Below are 11413 nucleotides of genomic sequence, written 5' to 3'. Positions count from 1 at the left end.
AGGAACTACTTCAGATATTGCATGCAAGCTATCAAATGGAAAAGCATCATTGATAGGAGTGGAGTCGTCCTTAATGTGCTCGAGGCAACTCAAGTGGTCTGCCACTAAATTCTGGAAACCACTCATATCCTTAATTTCTAAATCAAATTCTTACAGCGACAATATCCAACGTATTAACCTTTTGGTTTGGACTCTTTTTTAGCTAGTAAATATTTTAGAGCTGCATGGTCTGAGTACACTACCACCTTAGTACCAAGTAAATAGGCTCAAAATTTATCCAGAGCAAAAACAATAGCCAGAAGCTCTTTTTCAGTGGTAGTGTAATTAGACTGAGCAGCGTCTAAGGTCTTAGAAGCATAAGCAATTACGAAAGAATCCTTACCTTTGCGCTGACCCAGCGCCGTGCCTATTGCATGGTTGGAGGTGTCACACATAATCTTGAAAGGCTGGCTCCAGTCTGGTCCTCTCACAATCGAAGCTTGAGTCAAGGCGATCTTCAGCTTATCGAACGCTTCCATGCAGTCCTCACTCAGTTCAAACTCAACATCCTTCTGTAGCAGTCTGGATAAAGGCAATGCTACCTTACTGAAGTCTTTGATAAATCTTCGGTAGAAACCTACATGACCAAGGAACGAACGGACTTCCCTCACGGAAGAGGGGTAAGGTAAACTAGAAATTACATCTACCTTTGCTGGATCTACAGAAATACCAGTATTAAAAATAACGTGTCCTAGAACAATACCTTGTTTTACCATAAAGTGAAATTTTTCAAAATTTAATACAAGGTTTGAACTAACACACCTGTCCAATACTCGAGCTAAACTATCCAAGAAAAGGTTAAATGAATCACCATACACACTAAAGTCATCCATGAAAACTTCCATACAGCTCTCAATAAGATCTGAGAAAATACTCATCATGCACCTTTGGAAAGTAGCCGGTACATTACATAAGCCAAAAGGCATCCTCTTGTATGCATACGTTCTAAAAGGACATGTAAAAGTAGTCTTTTCCTGATCTTCAGGAGCTATATGAATTTGAAAATAGCCTGTGTAACCATCTAAGAAGCAGTAGTGTAATTTACCTGACAGGCGATCAAGCATCTGATCGATAAATGGCAGGGGGTAATGATCCTTACGAGTAGCCTGGTTGAGGCGCCTGTAGTCAATGCACACCCTCCAGGAGTTCTGCACTCTAGTTGTCAGGAGCTTTCCATGCTCATTCTTTACTGTTGTAACTCCAGACTTCTTGGATACCATTTGTACTGGGCTGACCCATTCGCTATCTGAGATGGGATAAATGATATCAACTGCAAGCAGTCTGGTTACTTCCTTCTTGACAACTTCTAAGATGGTAGGATTCAACCGCCTTTGAGGTTGACGGATAGACCTTGCCCCCTCTTCTAAAAATATTCTGTGCTCATAAACTTGAGGGTTGATGCCTACTATATCCATCAAGCTCCACCCAATTGCTTTATTGTGTCTTCTCAGCACACTAAGCAGCTGCTCCTCCTATTGGGAAGTGAGTTCCCTTGCAATGATGACTAGGAGCTTCTGATGATCCTCAAGGTAAGCATACTTGAGGTGGGGTGGAAGGGACTTTAACTCCATTTTCTGCTCATGGCCAGGTACTTGATCTTCTGGAGCTAGTGATGGTGGCAAGGTATCTTCATCTGCTTCAGGGGGCTTCCCCACACTTGTGCTTTGCTCCATATGCATCTCTTCTACTTCTTCTTGGTGAACTGCAGCTACAGTTTCATCTATGATGTCGCACTGGAAGAGGAATGATCTTCCGGAGGATGCTTCATGGCTTCATCCAGGTTGAAGCTCACTGCTCTGCCATCTATCTCAAACGAGTAAGTTCCTGAGAATGCGTCCAACTTGAACTTTGAAGTTTTCAGAAATGGCCTTTCAGGAAGAATGGATGATGGTCTTCCTGAGTCATTAGGGGGCATCTCCAAAATATAGAAGTCAATAGGAAATGTGAGCCCCTTAATGCTCACCAGCACGTCCTCAGCAATTCCAACCACAGAGATAATGCTTTTATCTGCCAAAACAAAACGTGCTGCCAACCTTTTTAAGGGAGGGATCCTCAAAGCATCATATACAGATAATGGCATTATACTAACACACGCGCCTAAATCACACATGCAGTCAGAAAATTTCACACCCTCTATAGTAATAGTTACCATGCATGGACCTGGGTCACTACATTTTTTAGGTATATCACCCATTAAAGCAGATATTGAGCTACCTAAGGGAATAGTTTCTAAATCCTGTATTCTATTCTTATGCATGCATAAATCCTTTAGAAACTTCGCATATTTAGGTACCTGACTAATAGCATCAAAAAGGGGAATGGTTACCTCAACCTTTTTGAAGATCTCCACCATCTTTGGGTCGAGCTCCATCTACTTTTTGGACTTCTTAGCAAGGTGTGTAAAGGGGATAGGGATGGCACCTCTTGTAGCTTCAGCTTCCTTTGGTGTGCTATTCTCTGGTTGAGCGGCTTCTTCTTCAGCCATATCTTGTACTTCATCTTTCTCTTCGGCATCTTCTACCTCAACAACATCTTCAACTTGGATATCTTCATTTAAGCCTGGCTCCTCATGACTCTTCTCTTGCAGTGTGGTTCCGAACTTCAAAGTAATGGCATTGATGCCACCTTTGGGGTTGGGTAAAGGTTGAGAAGGAATTGCACTGGAGCTTGAAGGTTGATTGTTAGAGGTAATTAGTGAATCCATCCGGGAGATGAGAGCTTGTATGGTGGAGCTAAGACCATTTATGGAAGAGTTAATTGAATTCTGAATGTCTTGGTGTCCTTGCGTCATAGTGCGAAGCATCTCATCATTAGAAGAAGAAGGGGGTAAGTGATTTGAGGGGCCTGCTGTTGGTTGTTCTGAGACGCTTGGGACTACCTTAGGTGAGGTGCTCTGTAAGCCTGGTTCTGGTTCTGCTATTGATAGGGAGGATTCTACTGATACCAGTTTTGCTGATTGTTATTATTATTCTACCTCTGATTTCTCTGGTTGTCTCTGCCTCCTCTGTGATAGTTATCCCTCCATCCTTAGTTGGAGTTATCCCTCCACCCCTGGTTGGAGTTGTCTTGCCAACCTTGGTTATAGTTCCCACCTTGGTTATAATTGCCGCCTTGTTGATAGTATCCTTGATTCGGGTGGTCATAGAAATTATGAGTAGCTGCCAAGGTGTTGTCTTCTTGTTGGAGCTGCAGACACTCATCAGTGTAATGAGTATAATTGGCACATATTCCGCATACTCATTGAGGAACCAACTGTTGACTCTGTTGTGATAGGGGAGGCTGAGGTTGTTGTTGATTCAGCTATAGTTGCTTCAGTATGTTAGTCATCTCTCCCAGAGTCTGAGTAAGAGCAGCAGTCTCACTGCTAGAGGAAACCTCCGCAACAGCCTTGGGATGGTTGTTCCTATGTCTGACATTCCGGTTAGATTCAGCTAGATCGGTGATCAGTTGTCACGCTTCTGTCACTATCTTATACTTCTTCAGAGAGCCATTACTTGCAGCATCTAATGTAGTCTTATCTTGAGGCTTCATGCCTTGTGTGAAGTAGCTGATCAACACGATCTGGTCAATCTTGTGGTGGGGGCACGAGTCTAGGAGATTCCTAAAGCGCTCCCAGTATTCGTAAAGGGTCTCTGACTCACCTTGGATAATGCAGAAAATCTCTTTCCTCAGTCTGTCTATAACTTCAGCTCTTGCCTTTTCCTCAAGAGAAAATGGGAAGGCAGACAACAAAATAGTAGTCTCATTTGCACCATGACGCCTAGTAGTTGAGCAGGCTGTCTGAAAATCCCTGAGGTGCTTGATAGGCTCCTGAGCAGGTAAGCCATGAAACTTAGGTATTAGGTTGATTAGTGCAGTCTTCAGTTCAAATTCTGCAGCCAGATTTGGGTGATGCGCTAGATACGGTTGCAGTGTAAAGTCTGGAGCTCCTTCTTCCTAGAGAGTAATCCTTCTGGGCTCCGCTATATTACCTGCACGTAAATCAATAGAATCAGTAGAAAAGGAGCTTGTTTCTTCCTCAGACGGTGCTTCAGATTCGCCTTTAGAAGAGACTGGTGAATTGGTAGTAACCACTTCACCACCCTCAGAGGCTAACCTACGCCGAGCTCGCCTAATACGTGAAATAGTTCTTTCAATTTCAGGATCAAACGCAGCTAAGCTCGGGTCAGGCAGTGAACGCGTCATTCAATGAAAGAAACATACAGCTCATGGTAATAAAATAAAATAAAATATGCAAAAATTAAAAATATGTACACCAACCAATAATTTAGCACACTATTGCAACTCCCCAGCAACGGCACCAAAAATTGAACGGGCAGAAAATTGCCAATTAAGAATTTATAATAAGAACAGCGTTGCAAGTATAGTTCTTAACTGAGAAAATTTCGCTTATCAATTTAAAAGGGTTTTCACAAAATTAGAATGAAAATACTAGGAGTAGAAATCACAGGTCGTCTCCCAACGAGTTGACAAAAGAGTGCTATTTTATTAGTCAGAAGTTTTTCGAGAAATTTTAAGAGTTGGAGAACAGGAAAATAAATGATTGTAATTTAAAGCAATGAAAATTAGCGAGAGAATTTATATAATCAAATAAAAGCCTTGACCGGGGTAGATTAATTGGAAGTTCTATCCTTGTTGGATTTTCCCAAGTGTAATATCAAGAGGTTGTTGTTTTCACTTAGTTAACCCTTACCGAATAAAGAAAAGTCAAGTGATTAAGCCAACTTCTATTCACAAGTCCTAATCTTCTCCCTTGGGAAGGATTAGCGTTAGTGCCTGGAAAGCTGGCCAGCAACTTCCAATTAAAATTAAGTAATTCAACTCAAGGGTCTCCTCTTAATCAACCTCCAAGTCAAGTTGGGAGTCTACTCCATTGACATAAATATAACGTTCACAGGCATATAAAGGGAATAAGAAGAAGACATGATAAACTAAATAAAATAATAACTGAAAATTAATTAAAGGTAAAAATAGTTCTTTGTATTAATAAATCCCAAAATCATAAACATCCTTATCTGAATAGGGTTAATGGGCAATAAAAGAGTAAGGGAATAAGGAAACAAACTAGAATAATAGAAACTTCAATGGAGGTAGTGAGTCTTCTCAATATCCAAAGCAAAAGCATAAAAAGCATAAAAACTAGAACTATGAATGTGAAGAAAACCTAGAGGAAGTGTGATTTCTCTCTAAGATTCCAATCTAAAACTAAAACTATGCGAATGAGGAAGTGTGTTGAGTCTCTGCTCGTCTCCTGGCTCTAGTCTGTGTCTCTGGGCCGAAAACTGGGTTCAAACTCAGCCCAAAATTGCCCCCAGCATTTTCTGTGATTTCTGCAGGTAGCGCATGTCACGCGTACGCGTCAGTCACGCGTACGTGTCGCTGGTCATCTTCGCGTATCACGCGTACACATCAGGCACGCGCACGTGTCGCCGTGTAAACTCCGCTTCACGCGCACGCGTGAGCCATGCGTGCGCGTAACTTCTCGTTGGTTGTCTCCTTTATTTCTTGTGTTCCTTCCATTTTTGCAAGCTTCCTCTCCATCCTCTAAGCCATTCCTGCCCTTTATAGCCTGAAACATTTAACGTAGAGATCACGGCATCAAATGGTATAAAGGAGAATTAAAAATACACAATTTAAAGGCTTATGAAGCAAGTTTTCAATCATATAACAAAATTGGAAAGGAATTGTAAAATCATGCAAATTGTATGAATAAGTGTGCAATGACTTGATATAACCACTCAATTGTGCACAAGATAAACCATAAAATAGTGATTTATCAGAGTTCTAGGATGCCTCTAGCTTTTCCAGGACATTATTTATTATCTATGCGGGCACCTTTACCATGCTGAGAACCTCTGGTTCTCATTCCATACATATATTATTGATTTTCAGATACAGGTCGAGAGGCACCTTGTTGAGCGTCTAGAGATTTTCTGTCCAAGAAAAGATGTCACCTTTGAGTTGTTATATTATGTGTTTAGGCTATGTTGTATATGTAGTTAGATTTCTCCACGCTATATATTTTGTATTGTGCCCCTCCTAGAGGTTGACCTGAAGAAACACTACAACAGAAATGGGCTAATTACAGCAGAAAATTGCCTGTGTTTCCCGAACGGCTGCAAATTCATTGAGTAGTTGCGGTTCTTGATGCATTATTCGTCTCTGTCAAAGATTGCTCAAGATAGGGGCGGTTTTGTGTATCTACCGCCACACATAACATGCTGCTCAATTTTATTCATAATTGAAATTGGGTGAAGCCAGGGCCATTAATCTTCATTTTCGTGCAAACCCAAAGGGGGACAAAGGCACCAATCACCAGTTTCAAGACTCCTTGTCATCGTATACCTTCCGTCCATCAGCTGCAGCTGCTACATCCTTCCTCGTCATGGATCTGCTCAAGCTCTTGCATAGCTCCTGCGTGCGAAAGTAAGGTGGAGAGGCATGTCCGTTGTTCCTCCCTCCGCTGTGAATGTCTCGGTGTCGTCGTCTTCAACCTTCCCCCTTGCTCTATTGTGCGGCACTCGAACGCACCCTCTCTCCGCTTCCCAGTTTGCTTTTTCCCCTTTTTCTGTTGTTCTAATTTTATCTTTTGTCTTCGTATGTTTGTTTCAATTTAATCATTTTACTTCTTGATCAAATATCTTTGCATCAATTTAGTTTAATTTTGCTTGTTTCCAATTTGTTTGCTATTTTGGTTCGAACTCTAGTCTGATGAAATTTTGCACCAATTTAATGACTGATAATATTCTCTGCCTTTCTTGAACTCTGTCTTTCTACATAATTTCTTCAGCTCGAGTCTCATGGAAAATTCTTTGTTACTATGCAATCTGATCTTGGTATCCATTTTTACCTTTTCTAAATTGACATTGATAATAGATTCTTATGATTGAATCCATATCTTAGCTATCAATATGATAGTTTCTATATTGATCTGTGGTTTGTCACTAAAAATAAAGCTATTTATTTTCATAATGTAATTGAAATAGGGAAAACTTAGAGACGTTCAAATGAAGAGGAGAATTGTATGTTAACTCTCCTCCACTTATCGGCACTAAAAATTTTGTTAATAGTCCATATTGTAGGAAATTGTTTCCAAAATTTCCTTTCCAAGGAATGGGAATGATATTAAGTTAGGTTTCAGAGATGATGACGAAAAACTGTTAAGATGCAAAAAAGTTTAATTTGCACCAAGTCAAAGGCTTTTAGGTCTCTTCAAATCATTGCACGCCGAAAATTGAGGAAGATGCTAGCTTATAAATACTGGAAGGCTGCACCAAATTTGAAGGAGTATGAGTATTCTAAATCTGGTAAGGTTTTAACAAATTATCCGCTATCAATTATGTCATTACCTGATGTATATTATGTCAATGAGTTAGGTTGATTCAGTTTCACTAAAAGTGACATTATTTGTAGAAGAGGGAGTTAAACCACTGTACCATACGAGGAAGATTGGTTATAGATTTGAAATATCACAGCATAACACACTATTCAAGAGGAGAAAATTCTTTGATCGGGGTTCGGTGCTAACATCTGATGGAGGATTCAGCAATGATAGTGTATCTAATTTGCCTGAGAAAGGAATGGATCGAGCTAGCCATATAGCATCTTCAAAATTGCATGTGTCTAAGGATTCTCATGGAATTTATTGCCTGATGTTCATATGAATTTTGGTTTGCTTGGTTGATCTTTGCACCCTGTAGGAATTGATTGTGTATACCTTGTATGCAGTGAAGTTCAGCATTAAGTCATTCAAGATACCAGAGCTTTATATTGATGTTCTTAAAACTGAAACTATTGGTTCATTAAAGGTATGATTATCAATTCTATTTTTTATTAGAAAAAAGAAATTATATTATTGTTGTCATCAAGTTTCATCAACACAATGAAGTGGCCAAAGGACATTCTTTTTGTTAATATATTTTCTATTTTTTGCAAATATTTGTAGAGGACAGTAATGGAAGCAGTGATGACTTTATTTGGAAGCGGAATGCTTGTTGGTGCTCTTGTTCAGGGTAAAAAAGTTAGAGATGACAATAGAACTCTACTGCAGATGTGTCTATGTAGTAAAGAAAAGTTGAATAAACTTGGTATCACACTGGAGCCCAATTCTATTCAAGATTCTCCAGCTGATTGTCTCGACGATCCTTCCCACTATGAAACATCTCATCCTATCAGGTGAAACCAAGTGGATAAGATGGTTTCTTTTGTCGTAGCAGTTTTATGATGACTTAATAATAGAAAGCACAAAAAATTCTTAAGAAATATATATATATCTTTTTCATCACTGATTTATTTTGTTTATGCTTTAGCTCTAGTCAATTTATCCTTTTCTAAATAATTAATATTATAATTTGATTTTTCTAGATCCCCTGAAACTCCTATCCAAGATTCAGGGACAACTCATGGTTACAGGATTTGTCTTTGCCAATAAGTACAGAGAACTTTGTTGAAAGTAACCATAAGCAAACAACTTCTGACTGACACTATAGCTAACATAACAACACCAAATTCCAGAGTGCTTGTTGTTGTTCCACCTAGGAGCCCAGAAACATTAGCCACGGATCTTGTGAGTCAGACAACTAAGCGCCCTAAACTTATACAGTATCGAACAAGGAGACCCTTCTCTGTATCTGAAGTAGAAGCACTTGTGGAGGTAGTTAAGGAACTTGGAATTGGAAGGTTTGATGTTTATCAGCTTCAACTACATATATAGACAGGAATTCTGGGATGCTAACTATGTTTTTCATGATGCAGATGGCGTGATGTAAAGTTGCGAGCTTTTGAGAATGCAGACCATAGAACTTATGTAGACCTTAAGGTATATCAGACAGTTTCCTTAACTATAAGAGCTACTTACTTTACTCAATTTATTTCTTGAAAAATGTTAAAATTGGGATTCAATATGGTTATGTTAATTTGTAACTGTTTCATTTTTTGTATTATGACTATTTTTGAGTTCATGTTTAATCTATGTATACTGACTTCCTCTATTGTAACGTAGTATAACATGGATTAACGTCTTAAAGTTTGGCTCATTTTCTTTGGATGTAAAGTCCATCTTGGTTGCATTATTGTGAAAATGACTAGTAGATTTGTATTGAATTCGATTCTCTTTTAGGCGAGTTTAGCGGAAAAAATGAGGTTACAGTTAGTTTTTTGTTTAATTTTATGAGCATAACATGTAGCCAACACTTATAAAAGGTTGTAAAGTATAAAGACTCATGTCTACATGTTCTTTGTTAATTTGTGAATGTGGGTGCAAAGTATATGAATTCATGTCTGCAAAAGCTAACAGAATATTAAAAGTTGTGTGATTTGGTCAACTATTGGTCAAAAGTTATTGGCTCTATTTTATTCGTAGATACAAAAGGGTATGGACGCGTGACATCTAGCTCTGTCAAGCATCATAAGCTAAAATCTAAGGAATGAATTTTCTCTCCTGTTTTTACTCTAACACAAAAATTTATCTTTTTTTATAGATAATCTTATTCTTGTTATTTTGGTTATTATTTGATTGCTAAGTGATTTGGCCTACAAGTGCATTTTATGGATTCAACAATGGTATGCTTTTTCCCATCCTTTGGGAATTGATTTTTCTTATTACATCTATATTGTGCATATATGTTTGTCTCACTAGACATGTTATCTTTTTTTATTTTTTAACGTAAAAACCATAAAAGAGGAATTGCATATATAAGCTTAGCTATGATGGAATAACATGTATGTGTAGTGCTTAGTCTTTGTAGGATAAAAATATTGAGGCAGAGGTCCCTTGATTTGAGATATTTCTTAGTATAAGTTTTAAAGTCAATTTAGCTCCTAACATTTATTGAATTAGTTAACTTGTATGATTATTTAGCATTTTTGCATGCATAGAATTATTTTGTGATGGAAAGACAAGAAATATCAAGAGCCTCATTTTTTTCTTGATGTTATTTGCTAGTTAGTTTCATGGATAATTTTTCCATTATTAAAAGGTAAAGACAAATGTAAAACTTTGGTTTTAAGCATTAAAGCACAACATTATTCTTGACAGTGACATTTATGTATTGTGCTATATTCTTGTCTGAGCTCTATATTTTGATAACTTAAGGCATGGATTATTTAATGGCATTTGGAATCCTGCTCGTCTTTTACATTTAGTATCTGAGTAGGTGTTCATCACCATTCCATTATCAATTATTGATATATGTTGTATCTTTAAACATGATGTGCCTGGTTAATTTAGTTGCTCACTTTTTTCCTTCCCTAAAAAAATAAAGGTTTCTCACATCAAAGTATGCATTTAGGTTATGAAGGAGCTTATAAGAACCAGCAAGGAGAACTTTTCGGCAGAATTAGTTCACTGTAAGCTTATTTCCATGTTAACCAACATGTTTTACTGATGTGTGGTCTTTTAAAGTCAAAATACAACTATATTAGATAGAAATTTTTGTATGTTCTTAAGAGGCTTCTTATGAGATGCAAATTTTTGTTAGATTGGCATGAAATGCAACAGTCAAACAGCAAAGACCGTGGAAAAAAAGATTGGCATCTTGAAAAGGCCAATGCAATGATAGACACAATAAACAGTGCCTTGAAGTTGGTGTTTCATTAGATAAATGAAATAGACTAAATGAATATTCTAAAAGTAATTGTTTTTTCATTCAATGCTTTGAATTTATTGTTCTTAATCTCTTGGCAATATATACTAGAATCATGAAAATTATGGTAACCATTGTAATAATAATTGTGGTAATCATGCAAATTTTTTTTAAGCTCGTGTACGAAATTATGGCGGTTCGGAACCTTGGCAATTTTTTTTTAAAACCAACATAAATTTGCGGCGGTTTTGAAACCGCTGCATATTTTTTTTAAAATCCATTGACCAAAATAGCAGCAGTTTCGTAACTACCGCAAAATCAAATCTCCACACCCTAACCCGCAACGCTTGTGGAACCGCTGGTATTTTGTTTTGCGACGGTTTTAAACTGCCACAAAAAAATACCGCAAATTTCCGTTTCCCTTGTAGTGAAACATGTGTTTATTTGTAGTTTGAGATACTTTTTAGAATTATTGTATATATATATATATACTCCGGTCGGCCTTAGCTTTGCAAGTCGAGTCTGGAGCTTGATATATGTATTTTTGGAACTCTGATCTGTATATATATATGCTTTTCGCTTTCTCTAAAATCTTGTTTACCCATTTTACATGTAGTTATGCGAGTGTGATGCGATTTTTTTCTACTATGCTTTTGCTTAGCTTCTTCTTCAAGGCTTCTAGTTATAATTCTTTTCAACTATATATGTATACGTCTTTTACTTTTAGAGGTCGTAATACCTCGCTACCTCTGCTTTACAATTTAAGCGTAAGGCTCTGTGTGGTAGGGTGT

The 11413-nt window shown here is 37.8% G+C and overlaps 1 protein-coding gene across 1 annotated transcript; it reads left to right on the top strand.

Annotated features, from left to right (window-relative positions):
* LOC110266882 (telomere repeat-binding protein 3-like) lies at positions 7205-8608 on the top strand. Its single transcript, XM_021111927.1, has 5 exons — positions 7205-7351; positions 7416-7658; positions 7740-7847; positions 7985-8214; positions 8404-8608. The coding sequence occupies exons 1-5, from the start codon at positions 7205-7207 to the stop codon at positions 8468-8470; spliced, it is 795 nt and encodes a 264-aa protein (XP_020967586.1). The 3' UTR covers positions 8471-8608.

The sequence above is a fragment of the Arachis ipaensis genome, chromosome B09, assembly GCF_000816755.2.
Source record: "Arachis ipaensis cultivar K30076 chromosome B09, Araip1.1, whole genome shotgun sequence".
Lineage (NCBI taxonomy): Eukaryota > Viridiplantae > Streptophyta > Magnoliopsida > Fabales > Fabaceae > Arachis > Arachis ipaensis.
The sequence above is the reverse complement of the archived record's forward strand: the minus strand, read 5'-3'. Positions and strand labels throughout refer to the sequence as shown.

Excerpts from the sequence above, each read along its gene's own strand:
- LOC110266882 (XM_021111927.1), top strand. The coding sequence starts at position 7,205 with ATGCAAAAAAGTTTAATTTGCACCAAGTCAAAGGCTTTTAGGTCTCTT. Across the intron at positions 7,659-7,739 it reads TAGCATCTTCAAAATTGCAT|GAATTGATTGTGTATACCTT; the intron begins GTGTCTAAGGAT and ends TGCACCCTGTAG. Across the intron at positions 8,215-8,403 it reads GAAACATCTCATCCTATCAG|ATCCCCTGAAACTCCTATCC; the intron begins GTGAAACCAAGT and ends TGATTTTTCTAG.